The following is a 26,068-nucleotide window of genomic DNA, read 5'->3' as shown; positions in this document are numbered from 1 at the left end:
GACGCTGCATCATGGGAACTGTAGTTTTCTGCGGAGACAAAGTCCACAGAAATTTGGTTCTGCGCATTTCACGTAACACAATTATATTGTATTGATTTGTAAGGAAAATTTGAGATTATTGCACAGACTCTGATATAAACAGTTGTCCATAAACTTCAGCTATGCATTATATAGCTAATAACAGATAAGTCTATTGCTACTTTTCCCTTGGTATACCACGGTAGAGTTTTAAATGACTTTGGTTCCCTTTGGGTCCGTTCAATTTGTGCAACTTTCACAGAAGTTCTTGCGTAGGCTAAGGCACTGAGCATTTAAAAAAAAACTTGACCAAATTGTCCTTCACAGTAAACAACCAGCTTCATCAATGGATGTAATAAAGACGGAGACAGGCTGTCTTTGGTTGACTAAATTAAGCCGATATTTAATTAAGAAACTTTTATTCGACATAGTGCTGTGAAAGTAATCTTTGGTCAAATATGTTTAGCGTGGTAATTCACTCCGAGAAGCGTAGACGCTCGATTTCCCTGTGGTTTCGACGTTGGTAATTATTGGTACTATTTAACAATTTGTTCCTGTCCAGTTGCTTTCTCGTTTTTTTCGTCATATCATGTAAAACACTTTTACGAACAACCATTTGGTTTCCCTTTCCGTTTCTGGTGTTTACTTGATTTACATTTAAGCAAAGCAAAAATGCAAAATTCGGATTTGCCTTCCACTGCGCGTTTTCATTTCGTGGTTTTGCCTTAACTCCACAACATCAGCGAGGATGTAGGCCAGAGCATCAGCTACAGTATGTACTGAAAAGCCTAAAGCGTGATGGCTCTTGTAAAGATTATTCGCCCCGTCGAACAACTGCCATGCGGCAAACAAGTTTAACACGTGAGCAGAGACAACGAGCTATAAATTACAGTAGCTCATTATATAGGTCGTGGCATTTCAACAAAACAGAAAATGGCTGCAAATCAAAACTTGATAAGCGCAATGTCGAAAAAATGCTGGGATGTGGAATTCTGGTAATTATCCTTCTCACTGTTTCGCAAATTAAACAGGTGACCGTGTCTTACTGTACATTTACTGTAACTGTTCATTCGTTATTGTTTAAACATTTTTCCATAAAAAGACCGGCTGTACTCTTTCAGGCTAACAGAGACGTTTTAAAAAAAACCTCAGTGGAAAAAAAACAAGAATTCCCAATGAATAAAAGCCTTTTGTTCATTGCTGGAAGTCTAATTACAATATTAAATTGATGTTTTTACTCAGAATTGAAACACATTAGCATTTCATTCTATTAATTTCACAGTCTTCGCTTTTGCACTCTGAAATAATATAAATAACGGTGAATAAAACAACGTTTATTATCTTTGTATTTCCTAACTTGTATTAAAATAAGGCGCGTTTTGTGTCACGTTAGATTAAACTGTATTAATCATTTCAATTCCCATTTTCACTACCAAGCTCTGATGAGCGCTCACAGTCAAGTATCACAGGGCAAGCGCAGAGTATCTATCACTTTCTAACAACATTACCACTTTGTAACCTGCATTGCGACCAAAATGACATTACATCTAACTGCCGAAGGCAACCAGTAAATTAGTAGCGAACGTTCCTTGTCTAGAATGTTTATATTACTTCTGCTTAAAGTCTGTAATTTTTTTCCAAGCATGGGAGTTACAAGAGATTCAAGACTCAATTATTATTTAATCAACTTGCAACGTCCATTATTGTGAACGGAGATATGGCAGCTGTAGTAATGTGATTTAGTGTTGCACTTTTCTTTTCAGTGGTTTATGTTCAGCCTATGTGATGCCACAGGAGATGTTGGTGAAAGTAGAGTCCAAGTATGTACCCACTTGTGGAGTTAATCTGAAGTAGCGGGCTTAATGGATCAATGGATCGGTCTTCCATGTAACCATATTATGTTCAATATTTAGCACACGGTAAATTTAACTCGCATACTCATCTAAACCTATTAAACACAAGCGAGTATCTGATCGGGTCATGCTGTTTTTGTCCAAGGTTTTCGATCTTCTGTGACAGTCATTTTCCATTTGGGTCTGGCCGTTGTTTTGTGAACTAGTAATATCTCAACAGTTGCCTGGAATTCGGAAGCGCAGATCTCATTTTCCAATGGTAGGGCACCTTTTCTGTAACGTTTAAACACCCTCGTTTATTTTAATTCATTTCCTCAAATACAATGTTATCCGGGGGCATTTCTAGTTATACCTGACTGTGTAGTAATTGCAATTAAAATAAATTAAGTTTAACACAGTTCACTAACAAAATTGCACTAACACTAACAAAATTGTAAAGGACTGTAGCAACATTGGTGCCTTATATAAATGCAAAAGTTAAAATAATTCTACCTTGAAGTTTAGTGTGATATACTGGACGGAAAAGTAGTAACCGATAAAAAGAAAACATCTCCCTTCACAGCATATTCAAAATAAAATTAACAGTATTTTTTTCTGCATTAATTAGCTTTAGTAATGTGATGCTTGCTTGATCTGCTATTCTTAGTGACATGGTTTTAGCCCGCACCTTTTTGACAGCTATTTACAATAGGCTACCCTATACATATTTACTCGCTTAATCCGCTTATGCACTGTACTATAATATACCTGCTTACTTTAATCTTTGGCATTTCATTTCCAGTTTTCTTTGTGTATACTGCCATTTTTATGTGCTGTACAGTATGTCAACGTCAGTACAGTAAAAACTGTGTACTGCAAAACGCAGCGTACTGCCAAGAATAGCGAAGGCCTGAACATTAATCATAATCAGCGCACTCATCAGGGAGAAACTCAGCTGAAAACAGTACTTAAGCAAATAACCTACTCCGTGGCCGCCTTGATGTTTTTTTTTCTGGGTACATTATAAAACCAGAGCTCTACCTGAGATAAAAGGATTGTTTTAACTAAATTATAGTCTTCAATCGCTATAGATTACAAGATGTGATCGTCTTCTGGAGCATAAAAGCAACTGACTACTAAAAACTCCACCAATTTTCTTAGAAATGATATAACAATTATATTAAAAACACAATGCTTATTTTCTTGCCTTGGTGGGTAAAAACAGATTAAACAGAAATATTCAAAAGAAAAATTATAAATTAATGTTGGTTTAAAACATTTCTTTAAATATCCCATTCATTTTATTTAAAAAATGAGATACTAACGTTTGCCAAAATATCTGCCTTTTACTTCAAAGTAATACATAGTTGATAGTTCAAGCGATTATTCTACGTTTTTTAAAATATGCATTTATGCGTAAAATGTCAAGCTCTGTCACAATAAAACGAAAACTGTGGAAGTATGAACTTCTAGGCAATAAACAAGACAGTGAATCGAAAAAGTACTATATAAATTGTAACTCATAAAGCATTATTTTCTCATAAGGCATAGAATGAAAAAAAATAATTTTTCATTTGCTCCATTATGTTGTTAAATTATGCTTTCTATAAGTTTAAATTGACACGCAACGATAAACAAAACATTCCTGTACCACAGCGCTCTCTTGTGTTGCTGCTTCAGTACTTACTGCAAGATCACCTATGAGTCCAAAGATTTATAAATCCCGTGAGGGAAATTGCAGCAAGAACAATTAAAGTTGTATTTGTTTAGTTAAAAAGGCGGCACGGAGACGCAGTGGTTAGCATTGCTGCCTCGCAGATCTGGGGTCCTTGGTTCAATCCCTGGAGTGCCTTGTGCGTGGAGTTTGTATGTTCTCTCCATGTTTGTATCGTTCTTCTCCAGGTACTCCGGTTTCCTCCCACAGTTCAAAAACAGGTTGGCTTCCATTAAAAAAAAAAACTGGCCCTGGTGTGAGTGTGTGCGTGTTTGTGTGTGGCCTGCACTGGACTGGCATCCTGTCCAGAGAATATCCCGCCTTGTGCTAGGTGCTTCCCAGAATAGGCTCCGGGCCAACACGTCACCGAATTGGATAAGTGGTTATTGAAAGTGATGATGATGTGATGTTTGTATCGATAGTGTAAGTGTACTAGATTTTTTTCTTGTATATATTTCCTGGACAATCTATTTCTGCTAATGTTTTATTTTCTGCATCGATTCATGCAAATGTACTTATATTGTGTTATTATTGTTAATTGATAGGACAACGTTTCTCTACCAGCATCGCTAGACTGCAATAGGCTACTGTCCAGGCCGTGGTCTCAGTGCAGCCTTGCGTCCTGTGTTTCTGGGCCCTCTAGTCTCTAGGCTGTGTCCATACTACGACATGTCTGATAATGGAAAGATGGGCTATATTACATGGAGAGTTGAAACTTAATTTTAAAACTCCAGGATTTCCTACAGATCAAAAACAATATCTAGAAATATAAATAACTCCTCCTTTAATACATCTCACTAAAAAAAAACTCTTGAATCTCTCTTGAAGAATTATTTACTCTTCATTAGTAGATAGTTAAGGCATAATGAAAGCAGTAATGAGATTTTAAGAGATTATTACACAGAACGGACCATTAACTTCAGCGATTAGAGAAGGCACAGCAGAGTCCTTGAAGGAGGAGGGTATAATGCTGAAAAAAGACAAAGCCATCCTTAATGTATCCAAACAAAGTGACTTAATCTTCCGTATTTTCCAATGCTTTTCATGCCAACAAAAAAGATCTGAAAATCTATCATAATAGTATTGCGCCGGTTTCACTTGTACCTTTCCCTGTTCTTCTGCGTCCGCTACCCGTTTAGTGCGTTCCATTAATCGTGTCCGGCGATTGAATAATTCCTCCTCCAGTTTATCTTGTTCACGCTGTTTCACATACACGGCCTATAATCTATATACCTCTTTCACAGTTTCACAAAAAAACTACTACAATCTAACCTGTCACTACACGTCTACATTGAATATCAGATTGCAGGTACTTTATATTGAAAGTTTGTACTTCGCGCACAGCCAGTTGTAGTACTGTAGTTTTAATATTGGTTACTCATATTGAATTACGCATTCTGCTTCTGTACTGCATATTGTTTCTTTACTGTCTAATGTACTGAATACGGTGTTTCATTCTGTATTCTGTTAGAGATTCCCCATTTTAGTATTGCTCTAGAGATCCTTGTAACTTTATTTTACAGTTATATATGAGTATATAATGTTCTGTTATGTATATTGGACGTGTGTTCTACAAGACCTATTAAGGTTCTATTAAAATTAGTGTCCTTAACGAATTCCCGACTTTTAGATGCGCTTCACATCTTTGTAGTATTATACTTTATCGATACTGCTTGTATCACTACCATATTTATTCTTTTGTTGAAAAGTTTAATTGGAAAAAAACTTTGAACTCGATTTTTTACAAACGACAACATACATACAACAAAAAGGGTCCAAATGTTGTTGTTTTTTTACTTTCCTAAACTGTAAGCTATACCTATATACAGTACATATGAAACGTTAACAAGACTGACCTATTCTTTTTCATGTTGGGTTTATTAAACACCTGAAAATGAGGGTCAGAGGTGTCAAACTATCATAAACAGAAGTTACAGATAAATCAAGGACACTCATAGAAGGTAAATGAGTACAACTGGGATGGTATTGTTTCCTGTTTTGGAAAGAGATTTATTTACATGACACCTTAACTTCTGAGAAAAGTAATGATTGGAGAGCCTAAAGTGTCAACATTACAAGTGTTTTGCAATAATTAACCTAGGACATTCATTTTATTTGTTTTACTGTGATGTCCACTCAGCTGAAATCTGTGGGAACTTAGCGCATAGTGTGAATAAGATCAAGGAGCACAATGTCAGAGAAAGGAAAATACAAGATAAAATACATTGGTAAGTGAATTTTCCATCATGGCATTTTATAATCACAAATGTATTGCACTGTAATTCTGAATCACACTCCTTTGGCTAAAATACATACTACTGCATTGCTGATCCAAAGCCACTTTGGGAAAAAGCTTCAGACAAGTGAAAACGTAATAACAGTAATCTAAGCTCTTGTTTACTTGGAAAGAAGCTATATGCATCTTCTCTGTACAGCCTCAGAGTGGCACACTACTCTTTGTTAATTTATGAGCCAGGGAATTTGAATCTCAGAATATTCAAATAATGAGAAGCTTTGACCTTTGTATGATGAGCCACTGTGGGTCTGAACAGGCATTTTGAAGGTCCGTGTGTTGAATTCAACCTCGTCTGAACGAGCTTAGCCGTGAATACTTTCACACTTAAAAAAGAATGGCTTTCCACTCTATCTGTGTCTTCCAGTAGCATACGCATACCTTTTCATGACCAGCTTGTTGGAATATCGATCATGTTCACTATTAATATCCTCACAATCCTAAAATCAGTATGCGAGTGTCTTCAAAATCCAGGCCTTATCTTGAATATCGTTCTAGAGGCTGAACTTATGCAGGGAAGTGGCTGACCAAAATTGTCAGTGTTATAGTGAATAAATCTCTTTCAAGCTTATCAGATAAATGTCATTTTGTATTGCGCAGATGAGCATAGTCGGTGTGATGAAGAGAATATTAGGCAATGGTTCCAGTGTACACAACTGTAGAGCCGGGCATTTAGAGTACTTTGATATTATTACTGTACCATTGTCTGGTTTTATGTGTGTATTTCTAAATCAGACAAAAAAGACTGAATATTTTTTCAAAGGTGGCACATACCTGTAGCATTACTTAGCCACAGCTAGTTCTCTTGGCTATGAACAATTCAATATAAAAACAAGCTTCCAGCAAGCGTCTGTATTTAAGTTGATTTAAAAGTTTCATCCACTTGCTATACTTTCAGCAGAGTCATGAGCACCACAAATCTGGATTTTCACATATTCCACTGCAATACAATGTGTTACAGCAGATGATGGGAGGAACAATCCTGGTTTAATGTGTAACCTTTTTGTCCCCAACTCAATCACACTTCCCCAATTCTTTTCAGAATTCACTAAAAATATCTTTTAAGAAGAATTGCCAGCGACTGGCAATTTTATGTTTGGACCTTGAACCCTTAAACATTGATATTGTTTACCTAGGACAGAAAAACTGTTAATGTAATTCCGAGTGCTTAGATTTGTACCTTGTGTAACTTTACTTTTATCAGAATATAATTCTTTTTTGCTTGGATTCTTGCCAACACAGCAATAACAGTGAGATTATTAGAATGTAAAATGTTTTATAAAGAAGAACCAAGGTTATTCTTCAAAACACAGATCTAAAATGTGCCAGGTAAAATCTATCTGTTTTCATGACAGGTTGCAGTTGAGTTTACAAGGTACTACTGTAGATGTAGGATGTAACTATTATGTTATTATGTTAAGATTACAAACACTATTATGATTACCTAAACAGAAAATGTACAACATCTTTACAGTTTCAGGAAGCATTAAAGCATTAAAAAGTTTGAAAGGGCACAAAAAATAAAGGAATATCAACATTAAGAGTGTTCATGTATTCGAGTGCTAATTTGTTTGATAAGCTATCAGCAGCAGTGGGGCCTGCTACTGTATATTAATTAGGTTTAGTTCAATAAACATATTGTACTGTCTATCATACCAAAAAAAAATATAAAAGGCTATAACATAAAATAGTCAAACTTGTTACATAACATCATGTAAACATCATAATCACCAGATTTCTATTTAAAACATCATTTTAAACCTCATATTAACAAATGGCTTTGCTCCAAATCACATACTGTAGCCACATGTTTCCTAATCTTGAGAATATTCCTAAGTTAATAACGCTTAAACTCACTGTCACTAAAACTGGCATGAAATCCGCGCTTTCATTTTTGAATTAGTTTGGACAAAAATGTACTTCTCCAGTTTCAAATTTTGCAGATTTAGATATTTGGTTTAGTTTAGAAACAAGAGCACTTTCTCTTGTTCCATGTTTGCCAGTTAAAATGTTAAGAAATGAAGAGTTTAAGATGAATAACTTGTCAGTAATATTATTAATGAAAATCAGAGTTTTGGATTTTTGTAGTTTCACTGAAATATGGACATGATAGTATTCTCCTCAACATAGACTATTGTAAATGAGAAAGTATTTTTCAATGGTTCAGTGTGCTGTACATATCACAGTTACAAGTCAACAAGGACCTAGAGGTTTGTTTTTAAAACTGGGGCAGTTCCAAGGAGTTTGTTAAGGTTAATGCTTTACCGTAAACACTTTAGTGATGGTGTGATAGAGGAGAAAAACATGTCTGCAGAATGGGAAAATAAGAGGGGAACTGTGGGGTGTGGGCAGGTGTTGTGTGTGTGTGTGATTGTGTGGAGTGGACAACCACCTGACTGTGTGATGGCACTTATGACTGACATGCATTGCCCATGTGCATCTCTGAAAAGCAAACACAGCATTATGGGTTCTTGGAATTGACAACTGGCACAGGTTTATATAGGCCTTTTTCTTTCACCTACTATCTGCCATTTCCACTGAGCCCAAGCTGTTGCTTTCAAAGCTGAACTCTTAGCCCCATTTCCTCTTAACCCTCATAGCTATCTGCTTGAGAAGAAGAAATCCAGTTTACGATGTGAAATCCTCAGTGTAGTACCACTCTGGCAGCACTGATTAGCACATCAGTGAGAATTCTGATCAAGACAGAATTTGAGCACCGTAAACCTGACCTTTGGATTTTCTTCATGTGCTGGTGATAGAAACAGTCTACAGAGAGGTCTGCCTTGGTCAACTTTAATAGCTCAAAAACAAGTTCAGAAAAGGTCTGGGTTACAGAGATGAAGTTTGCATGTTGTGAGAGTAAAAGATGCAGGAATTTGTTATTTTCCTTGCTCATATTAGGTTTGTAAGGAGGAGAAACGTAAACTGTCTGTTCGTAATTGGTGCGGAAAAAATCTTGTGCCCACTTTTTAAAGAAAAACCTGAAAGGAAAAAAGGTACATTCCTATTGTTTTAACGCAATTTAATTCAGAATTCATTCACCCTTCTACAAGATGGATGTGGTATGAACGCTTTTGTTCTGTGCATTAGTCATAGTAAGTGCCGTGAATGTATTTATAATGAAAAGTAAAAAAATCTAGAAAAAACAAGCTTGAACACTTTTAAAAATCACTACTTTTATTTTATTGTCAAACTAAAACTGTCCCTGCTGTCTATTTACACTATACAAACTAGATATGCATCAAGAATATAAAGGGTTTACTTTTTTATTAAATATATACATTATTTATAAATGCTGACATGTAAGCCCAAAATTCATACAAATTGTTATTCACTCATTGCCATTTCATCATTTTAGTAGTAGACCAAAAATACAATGAGAAAACAAGAGTTTTTGTGAGAGGACCCAGTTACCCAGGCACCATTTGGCAATCAGTTTTAACAAAGTCTGCCCTGGTTCTCAAACATGGTACAGTATGTGTCTGGCAACACAATCTAAAAGTTTTACATGGACATTTTTTGCACACTACCGCTCATATCATGACCTAAAAGCATGCCAAATTGTTCACATTGATTCTCAGAAATCAAGTCAGCTAGTCCTTTCTATCAATTCCCTTTCCAGACTTAGGCTTTAACCAGCTCTTCAACCACGACATCAATCATTGCTTGCATCAATTAATAAATAGCTGACAGTCTGTTGTGGACAATGATAGTTCTAATAGATGGCATATTAAACAGCCTGGGATTAGACTTGTTAACCGTGAGTGAAATACATTCTTTATCCCCTGGTTAGGAAGCCAGTACAAGTTTAGGTTACAGTACAGTAGAATAACATAATTTTACAAGTTTACCATCCTCCTGTAACTTGAATACAAATAAACTAGTTCATAGATGAGGAAATTGTATATATTTTGTTGAAAATTAGGATTTTGAAACAGTATCATGGTATATTTCGACGTGATACTTGAACACTGACATGACATAATTTGAAATAAGTGCCAGTTAAAGTATAAAAGGATGGTGCTGTAGAGACCAGACAGAAAGACTGACAGAAAAGACTAGTATAAGCAGTCAGTTACTGTACGCCGGTCACTGCTCTGTAACAAAGGATATACTGTAGGGTTTCACCATTAAAACCAATGTCCAGTTGTGAACGTGTTCTTCCTAAAATGGGACTTGCAAGCTGGTGAAAGGGCATGCTTGTTTAGGTGAACCACAACTTTTGCAGTTCACAAGAACGCACTTTGAAATGCGGTGAAACTCTCAGACGCACCCACCTCTATAAATTACGAAAATCAACTACTGTACATTATAAACTAAAACATCCACAAATGTGGAAATCAATAAAATACAATAAAAACAACAATAACACAACAATTTTCTTAAGTAGGACTGGGGTTAAATATAAGCAGGGCTCTGGCAGGTGAGTTCAGATAAAACAGTAGGTTGGAAAACAGAAGGAGACTAAGGACAGGATACCCTTCTTTATGTAACTTTATAATGTAGAGTCATACACAATAATATATATTATTACAGTATAATAATAATATAAACCTTAAATAATATAACCACTTGGTTTGAATAATACAGCAATAAGAAAATGGTGTGTAAGAAATGTTTCAACATTCTGTCTTCAGTGTTGCTGCACCAAAAATGAAAAAAAAACTTGTTTCTGAGAAGTTTGTGTTAATTTCCAGAATATGGCACTAGTTCAGTTTTGCTGAGAAGACAAAGGCTGTCCTTCCTAACCATTTATTTGATGCTGATTACAAATAAAACTACTAAAAACTACTAAGTTTCACATTTTTCAGATTTCATTTTGTTTTCAAGCAAAGATATCTAGCCTGGGGAAGAAAGCTAGCTTCTCAGCTCCTAAGCCAAAACAGAGATGGTCTATCATATAGTGTCTGAGAAATGTAACTTGTTTTTTTAGAAGCATTTCAGTTTTTACAAGCATTAAAATCTGAGAAATATTGTCCATCAAACCTGACAGATAGCTTTAAATACAAAGTATAAAATGATTTACATGTGTGCAATATTTGTTCAACACTGCAAAGATTTGCAATTAATATAGTACACATTTTAAATGTATAACTGATTAATACTCAATACTGGAAATAAATTAAAATATGAAATAGCAGTCTGAATACAAGTATCCAAAACACATTTCAAAGAAGCTTTGTTTTACTTCACTGGATTGTATTTATGAAATGGAGCTTCTAGCATTTTTTACCTCTTTCCTGATATATACTGTTTGATTCACTGTTTTTATGTAACACTAATCTAATTTTCCTGGATTTAATATTAAACTTATATAATATATAATATCTGAAATATCTCAACACTAAGTCATCTTAATTATAGTCTATACTGGAAACATGAGACAACCTTGAATTTCAACACCTGTTGAAATTAGATATTTCCCCTAAGTAAAATGTAAGTCTAAAAGCCATTTGCAAAATTCATCTTTTCCTTATATACTATTGTTCTTATTTAACCATTAATAGCTAATTCAAAATTAGTTTTTCTTTTGTTTTGACAAACCTTACTCACTTGAGTAGCTTACACCAAAGGCCCACAATGATAAGACAGTTCAGAGTATATGCTTTGTTTGATCAAATGTTTTAGTTTCATTGCCAAGTCAAATCATCAGACACACACACACTCACACCAGGGCCAGTTTTCTCAGAAGCAAATTAACCGTACGTCTTTGGGCTGCGGGAGGAAAACAGAGCACGTGAAGGAACACAGGAAGAACATCCACCCGCCACCTCAGTGCCGAAGCAGCCATGCTAACCACTGCGCTTCAGTCCGAACCACAAATATGGCACAAAAATGAGACCGAGCTGCCACAAAATGTGCTTGCTACATCTATGGCAAAGCTCAAAACTCTTTGTTTTCTTGTTGTGCTGAAAACACACAAAATGAATAAATGACAATGTACTCCAGGAAGAAGGATAAGCCATTATCACCTAAATGAGCAACATGGGCCAAACATTTATTTATGACCTTGTTCATGTTTTCTGAAAATAGAATGGCAGTCTAGGAAGCAGATGAATAGAGTACCTGGAATGCCACAGATATTGCTCCAGTACAATTGACTGCCCGTTTCTTTTCTATTGCACATTATATTTCCCCAGTCCTACTTACAAAATAACTTATCATTGTAGCCTTTATATAAAAATACTAAATAACACTCTACACTCCTAACATTTGTAGTGTATGCTCTGGTATTATAAAACTTAACTGTGCTCTTTCTTTGCCTCTGTACAGTACTAGCTGTAGTTCACAAGGTTCAGGGGTTAGGAAAAAGGTTAGTTCAGGGTAATTAAGGGGTATCGGGGAGAAAGGTTGCAATTTCAGCAAGCCAGCTTGAATGTCTACTTCCGTCATGTTTGCAAGGATGCACTATCCCTTTTCTGAATGTCTGTTCAGTCTCAGCTTTACTCTGTATCTTCAGGCAGGGTTACCTTTGGTATTGCTACAATGGCACCATAGATATTCCAATGTTAAAACCACTGTTTTATTGTGTTTACCTCAGCTCCTAGCAAGTATATGCAAGGAGTTTAGATGTCGTCACATGTGTATCAGAAATGATTAAATCATTGGCAATTAAAAATAGAAAACGAAAACCACTGCAATGTTCCAGTGAGTGTCTTTTTTAATTTCTGTTCTAGTGTCTGTGCCGGAAGTTTTTCTCATTTGAGAATTCGCAGAGCTATGCACGATTTTCAAACTCCCATCTGAAGAGGCTCACCAGATGAAATGTTGTCTTTCTTTTTTTTTACTTTACAGTGTAGAAATAACCATTGCTTGTTCCTTGATATACTGTACAACTTTACCTAGCTTCTGAATTAAAATGGTAATCACTACCTTCCCAAATCAACGAATCTCTCTTTTAATTTTTGTTTCTCACTTTAACATGAAAAAATAGAAAAACAAGCAAAAACTAATGTTTTAGGATTCCACATATCAATTTCCCAGAGGAACTAAACTGTAGATCTGCTATCCTCTCTGCCAAATCACATCAATTCATTCTTGTGAATTTAAAGGCAATGGACTAAGAAGGGAGTTTTTCATGAAGCAAATAAAGAATTAATATAATTAAGGATTTCTAACAAGTTCAAGTCATGGATCGGGCTAATCAACTGAAGGCCCTTCACTGAGGTATGGTGGTTCTCATGTGTTGACTTTAACCCATCTGTCCAGGCAGAGGACAATAATTAACTGTACACTGTGTGCTGGATCTTTCAACAGCTGAGGAAAGCTTGAAAAAGTCCAGCCCTGGTTGATATTTCCTATTCGAAGAGATGGTGCATCCTCTAAACAGTGACAAAATAGCAACAATTCTTAACCCCCCACAAACAGGGGCAGGGCCTAATGGCCACCACCAGCATTGCTGCTCCCTGTTGTCCAGTCGATAATGATGAAACTCAGGCTCATTATCATAAAGAGGACTCCCAACCCGGCAAAACAGGCAGCCTGAAAAATGAGAAGAAATAATCAATGAGTAGTGCCTAGAGGCATGTTTCAATGTGCTGTAACGTATATTCAAGAGCTCTGTAAATAGATAAACTGGGAGTCAGTATAAATTGCATATCATCTATGTGTACTCTAATTTTTAGAAACACATGAAAAAGTGTGATATCTAAGTAGAGATGTTAAAAATAAGTTAAAACAAATAACATTAATGCATGAAGCACTATTTTAGATTATACAGTATGTTGTTTGAGTGTAATTGCTACAATGGTAGAATTCATTTCGGTGAGGATGGGCAGCCTACCAGGATCTTGGGAGTGGATCGCATAGGTTCCTCGTCCTTTGGAACGATGCGGATGTAGAAGACAGCAGGGAAGATGAATATGAGGCAAGGAGCAGATGTTGCGCCTGACAAGGAGTGAGAAAGAGAGAGAGAGTAAGTGGTAATGGGGACACAGAGAAGGCAAAGATGGCTCCAAAATTCAACATTGCACTGCCCAAACACAAATTCAAAGACAGCAAAACTACACCTAAAATTGAGACAAAAGACAAATAACACTGGTTATTAGGATAAAAACAACAGATGATCCATCACAGAGCACACAAGCAGAATATAAGCAGTAAGCCATTAGTATGTGGGGGGAATCAGAGGGGCACAGCTGAAACAAATTGTGACAGAAGGACGGAGCATCATTAAGCATGGCCGAAAGGAGACTCAGGTTGCCAGGCAACTATGAACTAAACAGAGAAATTTAGAGAAACAGCAAGGCTGATGGGCTAGAATAGAGGGTCTCTCACAGGTTCTGCAGAGCTCTGTACTGGAATGATAAGTCTGTATCCTTCTAGGTTCAGTAAGAGACCTCCACTTTAACAATATCACTAGTTTGAAGAGATCAAAACCAGTTCCTCAAATGTGAATGATATTAAAATGGCAGACAGAACAGAGTTCTTTCTGGCATGTTGTGTTTTGAAAGCAGCAGTCTAATTTACTGAGTTATTTTTACCAAGAAACGTTTATTTTGTTTCACAAAAGGGCTATACTCCAACACGTGACCCTTTAGTGGCATGACACTGATTTCCAGAAAGGCAAATAAGCATTTATGTAATTGCAGTGGTCTTTAGAACAGATGCTGGAAAAGGTTAGGGGCATTTTAGTGTGTGGTTAAAACAAACGCGATTCAGGTTTGAAGTCTCAGTAAACAGGACAGAGTGTTTATCTAATCTGGGAGAGTTTCCTGACCTCACCTCACACCTACATGTCATTGCCAGTTTCAGAGGGCAGGCAGATGAGTTCATGCCACGTGAGGTGCAAGGCAGGTGGGGTTATCAAGCTGGTGGGCTCCGCAAAACATTTACTGAGATTTTTACTTTGTCATGACTCGATACCTGCAAGCCACAGAAGTCATCTCGGCCATTATAATACGATGTGATCAGTAATATAAATGACAAAATAGGAGCAATACGTCCAGCTACAGTCCAGTCATTCAGTTAGACACTAATTCACCTGGCTGAGGTGAACAACAACCTGCCTGTAAGGACTGAACTATTGAACTGTCAGAGCCCCTTCACCCCCCCTTTAATGAAGGAATGAGGGAAGTTGCTGCTGGAAGGGCAAAGATGGGGCGGAGAGAGTGATATGAAAACGAAAGTCGGTAAGAGTCAGTAAGTAAGTTACTAAGAGAGGCAGTAAGGTAGCTGGCAGTGGGCAAGATTAGGTCTTGACCTCCTTCCGAACCTTTCTTTAAAATTCAATAGTTACAAAAAGGTTTGTTACAGAACATTTAGATATCTTTATATATAATACTAGTAGTGATATTAAATACCGTTGGGTGATAAACCACAATCCAGCAATGAACTAGATTCAAGTACAAGTGTTCATCTTAAATACAGAACGGTAAGGCATATAATACTGCTATTGAGTCCTAATGGATGTGTTTTACATTGGTAGCCCATTTCTGCCTTTTTGCTTAATTTCTTCTCCTCAGTACTGGTTTTCAGGCACCAAATCAGGTCATTAGCAAGATCTGCACGAATTGAATGGGAATTTTGAATTATGTTTGTTTGTAGGACTTGAGATTCTGATTAGGCCTTCAAAAGCAGGAATTTGCAACTCATGGCTCAGGCTTGGACTGGGATGATAATGACATGGAATGCAAGTTACACTTCACTCCAAGTCTGGTGGATAGCCATCTGTCACGCACAGTACAGTACATACTCTGAGGTATTTAACATAATATCAGGAGAGTCTGGGCTTTGTGCCCTGACTGCTATTATCATCAGTTCCAGTTCTGAGTACCCTCAAAAGGGTCTTGCATATACTGCTGAAACATGGAGCCAGGCTACGATTTGTCACATGAAGATGTACGATTTCTACATGCATGTCCTTCCCTGGAGCCGTAGAAATCAGCACACATTCCACGCGGTACTGTGGTATCACCACATATACTTGTATATTCTTTATGTGGGTGTGGCACTTTTCTAAATTGCTGTGTATTATAGCAACACGTGACTTTATTATGGTGCATTTCATTTTCCCACATGAAATGAGATTTACGTTTTGTGTTATATCTGTTTTTTTTGTGTTCCAGGAATATTTCCAACACTGTACATTTAGGTATATTCGTCCGTCCATTCATTTTCTAACCACATCTTCCAATTCAGGGTTTGGGAGGTGCCGGAGCCTATCCCCGGCAAGCAACGGAAGCAAGGCAGGGTACATCCTGAACGGGACACCAGTCCAGCGCAGGGCACACACAGACACAGACACACACTACAATTAGGGCCAATTTTCCCAGAAGCCAATTGACCTACCAATATATCTTTAGACAGTGAACAGCCTGAGCACCTGGTGAAAACCCACGCAAACACAGACAGAGCATATAAACTCCACACAGATAGCAGCCTAGGTCCAGAATTGAATCCAGGGCTCCAGCACTGTGTGGCAGCTATGCTAACTACTGCACTACCATGCCAGCCACTTTCATTCAGTTTCAAATGAATGAAATCAGGACAAACAAAATCAAGGATCCATCCTTACAAAACAGGGCCCAGCAACTATTTATTTAGTAATTAATTATTTAACTTCCCGTAAGCATGACATTTTACAGGGTTAGTTCTGCTGGAGCCCAGTGCCAGTTCAAGAGCCCGAAGGGGACCAATCAGACTCACCAATGATCCCAAAGATGCCCAGGATGTTGGGTGCAAATATGACGAGCATGTTGATGAGTGTGAGCAGGCACACAGCAATGATGATGTGGCGCAGCCAGTTAAAGGTCTTGTTGGGAAACAGCATCTGCTGAATAGCTCGCCGCACCTGCAAGGTACAGAGTAAATCACTGAGCCTGGAGAGGGAGGAGTGACAGCAGGCCAGCAAGCACAGGTGAGGCATTGAGGCACCTACACTACCATCCCCAAAATCATGTACCAATAAATGGCACATAATATCCAAAGATGTTTTTATTAACTCTACACAGTACTCCACATAATCCTAATCTTGGCCAAGCAATTCCTATAGCAAGAATATTGTTATTTCAGCAATTCCTGAAGAATACCATGCACATTTTTAAACCCAGTGCTGAAAGTTTTGATGATCAAATATGTTGTTTTATTTCCCAAAACCTCTTTTCATAATTCTCCATTTACAGGGCGCAGCAATGATGTTCTAGTTTACTTTTTGGTGACTGAAGTACACTGCATGTAGTTTTTGTCCTATGATTTCCAGATTAACACCACACCCGTAAGTGTGGGAAAGACGTCTTGACGATGGGACCTGAGCTAGGTTAAAGCCCTTGTTGGCTGAAGGCCCAGGTGTCCCGCTCACCGGGAACAGGACGATAGGCACAGTAAGAGTGACGGCAGTGAGCACAGCCAGCCTCACACACAGGATCAGCGTGTCATAGGGGTCAATGCGGCTGTAGGTGTGCAGCAGCTCAGCTTCCACATTACCTGCAGAGAGATGAGACAGGGTGTCTTGAACAGAAAAGACTATTCCTGTTACGAGTATTCAGGTATTTGTCAAAGGCACTGACGAAGTCAACCCAGCTGACTTCTTCACAATGAACAGTGAAAAAGTCCCTCTAGAACTAGTACCGCAATTTCGAGCACAATGAGAGGAATACTATTCCTCAATTTAGAATTTAACATAAAAACTCAACTCTCTCTGTAAGACAGGTGAATTCAATGTTACAGAAAATATATGGTATTTTTAATCATGAGCCGGAATTACAAGGCTCATACATACAACAACCAGAGTAGTATTAGGAAGTGACCACCAGGTGATGCTGTCACATTATATTTCCTTTTCTTTCAGGCCACAGGCAAGAGGGAAATAATAAAAACTAAGAGAACTGTGAAGTTCACAAAGTAAAAGTCCCTTGACACTTATGTAATTTCTGAACTCTTTTTATTTTAACTGTTTAAACTACAGTGAGGTGAATCTGTCGCTGTCCACTCCGTCAAAGACAAAATATTTGGCCAATGCCTACCCTCACAAAAACACAGTCCCTCATTTCTAAACAGTGGTGCAATTTGAATTCGACCATGTTGGGCAAAAGTACAAGGGACCCTCCCTCAGGAATAACAAAAAAGAAGTGTGACTTCTGTGTGCCGAAGCAAAGAGAGCTATCCCTGAAGGCACTGGGCTGGGGCCTCTGGCACACTGCCTGACTAATGCAGGAGAAACCTCACCATAGAAAGTCAGGTATCCGAACAGAGCTGCTAGGAAGTACATGGTGTACATGACAGCAATGGAGATGTTAGAGACGCGCTGCATTTTCCTCTTGCTGGGGCTGAAATTAGAAAAGATGGGCATGGAAACAACGAGAGAGAAAAAAACACAGCGCGTCCACACTCGCACACTTGGAGAAAAGGAATGTGACCCAGGAGGAAGCAACACAAATGCCTGAAATATCAACATTTTAATCTGGTATTTTTGCTTCTTTGGAAAGACACTGCTTCTGGATTTAAAGGGTTATTTTTTTAATTATTACACAAAAAAAAATATCTAGTAAAATATTAGGCCAAGGGAGCTAAGAGTTGCTTGGCAACCACTCTATACAACCAATTACAGCATGGAGAGTTTGTTGAGTAATTGCAGTGAACTGCTTTGTGTGTTTTAGCTTTGATAATGGCCTGCCACTGCATTACCAATCTGAAGGAGCCCTGCAATTGAGAAGCTAAAGAATGTAACGCATGATCAAAACACTACAGACACAAAAGAGTAAAGCTTTGCAGGTGGAGAGGACTTGACACTATACTGTAAACCAGTGAGACTTTAATTAAACTACTCTTAAAAATTCAGTTCCAGATCTTGGATACTGGAAGCAATTAGCGTCAACCCTGTATGAGAAACGGGGTTTCTGATTTTCCCTCAGTTAGGTCTACCGTTCCAGGATGGAATTTAAACAGTGGGTACATACATCACTGAAATTTTAAACCAAGTTGAAAGAGAGATCTGTTTGCAACATTTCTTGGACACAGATACACATAAATGAGAATAATGACAATGAAACTTGAGTACAGGAACAGGGTTAAAAAGTACATGGTTGGATAAATTAAGGGTTCAATAATTGTTATTATTGAAAAGCTTTGTTAGAACAAAAAAATAGAAAGTATGGGGTCCTGCAGAACCACGATTAAAAGAGTGCTGCACTAGACAGACACTACATAACTCTACTGTTTCAACCACACATACTTGCGAAGTTCAGTGTAGATAGGCAGAACCTCTGGGTGGCACACAAAGGCAAAGGCCAGGATTGGTATGGTATAGGCCGTCTGGAACAAAGACATGGCATTACATAAGGTAAAAGACATTACAATGCACAACCTTTAAAACCTTTCCAGGTTTTAAAAAAAATGTACATTCATAAAACCAGGATGTTCATTACATTAATGGCATGTAATGAATGGAATGCACACCTAGACTTCAGTGCTAAAAAATTTAAAGTAAAAAATCTCATGTTGTCCTTTGCTATTGTGTCACTGTCGCACACTATTTACTCTTTCATGTGTTTAATGCTCAACTTTAAAATTACAATACAGTACAGCCACAGGCTTGACATTTACAGCATTTATTATTTCTTGCTGCTTTGTGTGTATTACAGTTAGTAAGTGAGTAATCATTTTCAAGTGTTAACTGAATTCAGATAATTGCAGGATTCACATTTTAGAAATTATGCGTGTGTGTTCCTATCAAATTCACTTGTTTTGTTTCCATATTTTGGAAATAGTGACTTTTGAGGAAATCATACTCTCATACTCTCACAAAAGAGAACTGTCAAATACTACTTTCAGGAAATCAAAATGTAAAAGGTAACCAAAAGAAACCATAAAGCATCAACATATCAGCATAACGCAGATAAAAAACATCAGGGCTTGGTGTCATGCTCACATTGCAGGTGTGCAAGAAACAGAAAAAATTGACAAAAAATGTCAGTCTTGAGTGAGTTAGACATAGACTTCCACAGAGAACAATGGTCCAATTATATGATAACAAAAAGGCAAGAAATAAATGCAAAATTAGGTTTCAAACTTTTTCTGAAAAATCTGCTTCATAGATACTCACTGTGCTCACATAATGAGGTCTTAAAAACATCATTCTAAGATAACTAGAATGATGGTAATACCAGCTCAGTTAAACTTGTCTGGAACCATTAGTCAGAGATGACTGCGGGAGGTGGAGGGATGACGTACTAAGCAATCAATTACCCAAATTAGATGTCTGCGGATTTTCCTCTTACTTGCTTTTCCTCTCGTATTTGCCAACAAACTAGGAATGAATTTGAAACAATAGGAGAACCAATGCCAGACAATTAAGCCCCACCTTCAAAATTGCTCACTGGACCCAAATAATAGATAGCAGAAATGCTGATGATCTTCTTTACAAAATATAGATGGGGCTTTGTGTTCATTGGCTAATCTACTCCAGACAAAGAACTGCAGCGTGCTTTTACTAGAAGTGAGGGTTCTTGCTCCCCTAATTGGAGGGTTGCAAGTTCAAATCCCGGGTGTGGTACAGCTGTTGTACTTGTGTCTGTAATTGCACAGATGTCCTCTGTAAAATAGCCAGCTGTAAGAATGAGCACAACTTTTAGCTGCTTTTGAAAAAATACAGAGGTTCAATGTGAAGGGCACAATTACCATCCGTAAGGTAGAGAGAGGTGCTGGCTGCTTCACTGTACCTGGGAGTTGAGGGTGAACATACGAGGACTGCAGTCATGCTCTACTGTCTCTTGACTGTGGCCATTCAGGTAGCCACTGGAGTGATCCAGACTTGTGCTTGTGTTAAAAACCTCTGTGGCGTTGTGTTTATAGTCATAAAAGGGGCACGGTATCTGGAACTTCTTATAGATGACCTGCAGGCAATCAATAATGTTATTAATAAAACATTGTTTTCCATCACTTACATGTTACCAGCAGCACCATTGCAGACATGCTTTGCAGAGAAAATATAAGCAGATAAAGGTAACTGATAAAAACTTTCAAAAAACCTCACCACAGCTTTTCAGCAATTATATTTAATAATAATAATAATAATAATAAACTTTATTTTATATAGCGCCTTTAAAGGTGGCTTCTCAAAGCGCTTAAATAGAATAGTAAGAGAAAAAGAATAGGACCAAACCCAGATCTAAAACAAAGGCACAGAATCAAAACGGTTGCTGCCTTTTCAAGCTTTTAAAAAAATCTATCTTATGTCCAAGTGTGATACGTAGAAGAACACGTTATTGCTTTAAATTTCAATGTGCCTTTGAATTCTAAAACCAAAGTGGACTGCTTTATAGATAAGTAGCTTTAAAATGTGTTTTTACAGCATGATGCTATGACAGGTAGCACTTACCACAATGAGAAAAAACACCATACAGCTTAGTGAGAACCCGCTGGTATAGCCCAGGTAGCCTGTAGTTGAAAAAACAGCACCAGTTTGTTATAAAGAAAAATATATTTGCTTCCTCTGCTTGGACTTTCAGAACATTGTTATGACCAGGTCAAACTGTTCTCTTTTAGGCAACATTACATAAAGAAACAATGCTTACTTGTTGTGTACTTTAAACAAAATAACAAAATTAAACACAATTTTTGCATTACTTTAGGGCCAATACTTTTTGGGGTTCAAAGGTATATATTTCTAAAGTATTTATAGACTGATAGATTAACTGAATTTTAGTATCAGAAACATAATCTTGACCACAGTTTGAGCCAGAACCTTAGGGATATATAGTCATTTTTATAACAGTTTATAACAGCAATAACAACATATAAATAGATTGTTTATAGACAGTTATAAAGCAGATTTCAAGTGTGGCCAGAATGTATCTTATTACTGTGGTACAGTATATACATATTAAATATATGTGTATATATAGATCATATGTTTAAATAGGATTGCCAAGGATCCTTCCAAGTGTGGAAAGGCAGTGAATCTATGAAAGTCCTAGATAATAAAGGCAAAATTAGGATCACAGCCTTTCCAGTCACTACACTGTTTTTGTGCCAGTTGAACTGAAAGACATTGGATTTACCATGTTACCGGTAAAACTGAAACATGAATCTGAGCCTCAAAGTGTGAAACAAATTCCATTTCACAATCAGGATCTGAGATCCCCAGGGTTTGCAGACTTGACTAATGGGTTCTCTGTGTCCAATCAAGATACGGAGATTACGTCACGGTTTCCACAACGGGAGCTCCACTTCTTCACTAACCACACAGACTAATCCAGATGTTTAAGTAATGCACTAATACTTCCTGAAACACAAGATTAATTAATGGAGCACATGGTATGCACTGTTAATAGTCTGAACTTGGATGGCTTCTCTGAGAATGATTAGCCCTTTCTCCATTACACTCAAGAAGACAGATTTTTTTTTTATGTTTCAAGCATGCACTGGAGCTCAAGATTCCCAGAAGACTCCTACAAAACATTTCTTGGTAAAGTGGTCTAATTTAGCTTCACGTTGACAGGTTTTATCTGAATGTTTTTTTCATTTCAGAGTTAGTTTGACACTTCGGTATATTGGGAATCCTGAACAATACCATCCACAAAAAGACAAGTATTTGAAGAAAGCAGCATTACTATACTTCAGAAGAAGAATGAGAGGTACATCTGCATCAGAGGGTGATGATGTGTATTTGAGAGAGACTTCACTTGGCAGGAAAGTGTGCAATACAGTACATACTGTACTTTTCATGGGGTGTAGCCATTGACTCAAAGAATCCCACTTTATATAAGGCATTTGTATTTCATGCATGTATTATGCTTCATTGATGAAAATGTTCAGTATAGTAGGAGACACAAAGAAGTTTCAACATAAAAGCAAATATATCAATACAGAATTTGTCTTCAGAGCAAACTGGAGGGTAAGTGGAGTATGTTCAATTAATTAGAGGCCGGTGTTATTTAGAGACAAGCATAGCAGGATGGCAGTATTCCTGACTGCAAAACATGTTTTAAAAGGAGGCACAAGAGAATTCCTACTCTGTCTCTGTGCCAGTAATCCTTCAGTAGAGATTACACTTCAACACAGAAGCCATGGTTCTTCTTGAAAGGAACAATACCCAAGAATGATACTAGAGCAAAAATCTCGTTTTCTAAGCACACCACCGTGTGTTACTTTTAAATCCTCTTTAATCTTTGAAGTAAGCAGCGCTACATATCCATTAAAGCCCAATGATTTATTTCCAATTTCTTTGACTAGAACCTAAGATGCAGCACACCACAGAGATCTGCGGGCAGATCGTCAAGAATGTTATGCTTCAATACAAGTTCAAAAAGCAGGAATGACAAGAATGATTGTGGTTAAGGCAATTAAACTACTCATTTAAGAAGACCGCAAAATTGTTAGATATCAAAATTCAGGAAGGGATGATTTTTATTTGCACGTCTTACATTATTGCCTTTAGTGCTGTGTGTAAGTCTGGAATGTACATCTGAAAGGCAACGATACTGGCTACAACTACAAACACAAGTACCACAGCACAACACTGCAGATTCGTAGCAGCCTCATTACTCCTCTTTGCTCCTCTACATATCCATCCTTTTTCCACATGTTTAATCCAATACAGGGTCGCAGGGTCGGACACACCCTGGAAGACACACCAGTCCATCACAGGACAGACACATAGACACAAACACACTCACACTAGGGCCCATATTCCCATTAGCCAATTAACCTACCAGTATGTGTTTGGACTGTGGAAGGAAACTGAAACACCCAGAGGAAATCCACGCAAACACGGGGAGAACATACAAGCTCCACACAGATGAGCACTGCGCCATCATTTTGGCCTCCTCTACACATAGCAACTGTAATACTGAAGGTCAGAAATTGTCATGTATTTTAGGTCTGTCCTCTGGAAAATCACCTAATTGCTTGCTGTGTGTGAACACTACAAAACATAACAAAATGTCCCATAAAATATATTTTCGGTATGATAAAAGCAGCATGTACTGTATTTATCTGAAGTAGGTAGCTGCATCAGCATGTGTAGGCTTCAAAGGAACAAGTAAAGGTTTATTCCAAGCTGAAAAGAGAAGAAAAGAGACACAACACTTCGGCTGAGGAGCCTTACATACTGTATATGGCTATAAACACTGCAGGGACCTACAATGGAATTTGTGTGTTTTCTTTCTCTTTTCAGCATGGAATGTATTTATTTAGTCATATGCCACAGTTCACACTGACTCCAAAGCAGCTGTGAGGTTAGATTAAGGTGAAATATGGAGACATCCTTTATAAGCCTGAACATGTGATGCAACATACAGTACTGTACAAGCAGGGCTTCCTGAATCATGGTAGTTCAAACCAGAAACTCACCTAGCTGCTTCATGAGAGCCAGAGGCAGGATGACACAGACAGACACCAGGATGACCAGGTAGTTGCCATTCACGTACCACTCCCTAGAAGAACAAGAGACTGTTGTCAGCAAGCAAGCATAAAGCCAATCCAGACTTCAGCACAAGGAAAGTCTCCAGCTCTTTTTCCACAATAGACTTGAACTGCAATTTTCATTCTTTTCTCTATTTTCAAAACCATGTAATTATTCCCTTTATCGTGCCTAAGCAAACCTTCCTGCACGGAATTCTTATTCCCTAATCTTTTAAAAACGCATCAATTTTTGTATAATAAGTATTTTGTTACGCCACTTTTTATGTCTGTCTCACTTTCCTTTAGTTTGACTTTTTATTGTGAGGGAAGATTTGGGGAGGACGTGGAAAATTCGAAATTTTCCATTTACCTTTTCACAACTTATCCTCAGTTTATACGCAGCAACAATTGACATGTTCTGTCACATTATTTTAATATAATGTACATTATGCATTCTGTATTTTTGTTGGTGTAAAATTCAATAACAACACTATATAGAATAGAAGTGTTCATTACATTAGAAGGTATTGCCCATTATAATCCCTTCTGTAATTTATGAAAAGTTGTGTGCCTTAAAAAGAATAATACAAATACACATTTTCAGGAATTGCTCCTGTGACAGGTACACTGCTCTGAATGTCATGTGAACAAAGTTTTGTGTAAGACTACTTTCTACCATTGCTCAGAGAAAGGAAAAATAAAAAAGTCACCATCGCACCAGTGAGGTGAAGGATCACCCAGGGTAAACTACAACATGGGGCAAGTTACACCTGACAATAACCACGTTAGGATCTCCAGCTAAATTGTTCACGGAGCAAAACTGTTAAGAAGACATAAAATGTAAAAAATAAAAACATTGATTGGCAGATATCATGAAATGTTTGTTTTATTTACAGCAAATGATAATATATCTATGAGGACCACAAACTGCAGGCTGCACATTTCACTATTACAATCTTCTGGAAAACCTAAATCTGCTGATTATCAATGTTTTAATCCCGCCAAGAATCTGCTCTAAGGTAAATCAGAAAATGAAAAGATTAAATCAATGAATTCTTTCATTTAAACCTTTATCTTTTTTTCAGCTACTGTCTGGTTTAGAACAATGGAAAAGACTGTCTATTAAAGACACAACGTGTAGCTCCACGTAACAGCAGGTGGAGGAAAATGTGTTAAAGAGCTGATGGTGTCAATCTGTGATCTGTGATCTCTAGCAACCTAGACACAAAAAGTAATGATTGGATACCACCAATCTGCCCACCTACTCAAGCTTAGGGTAGACTTCAGCTAAGAATAGTGAGGCTCCATTGTTATTCTCAGCTACTCTATCAAAATATCCACAAGACAATTGCAAAAGCAATCTATACAAACTCATGTTTATACTGATGTGTGTACTAACATGTGCTGCTTTGTTAGAACAAGTAAAATCTTAAACACTTTATTTTACAAGACTTAGCAGACCGAAAATTAGTACCGCAAAGCGACTGTGAATCATAATCTCTAATTACTCATGGAGCAAAAAACTCTCATCTGTTCAATGCACTTTCATTAAACTCAATTTAAGCATCAGTGGGAAAAAAAATTAATTAACTTGCCATGGCATCTGTTCTACTGTCTTCTGCAAACCTGCTGCCAGATCATAGATTAAGAAGTGCACAGGGCTAACATCAGCCTTCTTTTAAAAGACAAATTTGATATGCTTCCTAGAGCACTTTTCAGTCTTTAAGTAATCAATAATGAAATAATCTTCAAGTAATCTTTAAAACACCTAGATCATAAGTGGCCTATACAATGTGCCAGCAAATGAAGTTTATAATGACAGTTCACAAGAGATCAAACAGCCTCAGCTGGTCTAATTTGTAATCATTC

At 37.4% G+C, this 26,068-nt stretch overlaps 1 protein-coding gene and 1 long non-coding RNA gene across 2 annotated transcripts in view; one reads left to right on the top strand and one right to left on the bottom strand.

The window, feature by feature from the left end:
• The first annotated feature begins 5,664 nt into the window (after nucleotides 1-5,664).
• On the top strand, nucleotides 5,665-25,067 carry LOC148835241 (uncharacterized). Its single transcript, XR_016091043.1, has 3 exons — nucleotides 5,665-5,792; nucleotides 22,325-22,431; nucleotides 23,030-25,067. It is a non-coding gene; the product is annotated as an uncharacterized LOC148835241 (long non-coding RNA).
• Nucleotides 12,631-26,068, bottom strand: part of LOC148835240 (sodium-coupled neutral amino acid transporter 3-like) — a 55,671-nt gene continuing 42,233 nt past the window's right edge. Inside the window, exons 8-16 of the mRNA XM_088915593.1 lie at nucleotides 24,149-24,231; nucleotides 21,174-21,232; nucleotides 20,515-20,688; nucleotides 19,029-19,108; nucleotides 18,023-18,123; nucleotides 17,157-17,281; nucleotides 16,505-16,649; nucleotides 13,641-13,744; nucleotides 12,631-13,339 (exon numbers count right to left, since the gene is read on the bottom strand). Of these exons, the coding sequence (XP_088771719.1) occupies nucleotides 13,235-13,339; nucleotides 13,641-13,744; nucleotides 16,505-16,649; nucleotides 17,157-17,281; nucleotides 18,023-18,123; nucleotides 19,029-19,108; nucleotides 20,515-20,688; nucleotides 21,174-21,232; nucleotides 24,149-24,231 (976 nt within the window). The 3' untranslated portion in view covers nucleotides 12,631-13,234. The remainder of the gene's footprint in view (nucleotides 13,340-13,640; nucleotides 13,745-16,504; nucleotides 16,650-17,156; nucleotides 17,282-18,022; nucleotides 18,124-19,028; nucleotides 19,109-20,514; nucleotides 20,689-21,173; nucleotides 21,233-24,148; nucleotides 24,232-26,068) is intronic.

Source organism: Atractosteus spatula, chromosome 5 (assembly GCF_055471065.1).
Source record: "Atractosteus spatula isolate fAtrSpa1 chromosome 5, fAtrSpa1.hap1, whole genome shotgun sequence".
Lineage (NCBI taxonomy): Eukaryota > Metazoa > Chordata > Actinopteri > Semionotiformes > Lepisosteidae > Atractosteus > Atractosteus spatula.
The sequence above is the reverse complement of the archived record's forward strand: the minus strand, read 5'-3'. Positions and strand labels throughout refer to the sequence as shown.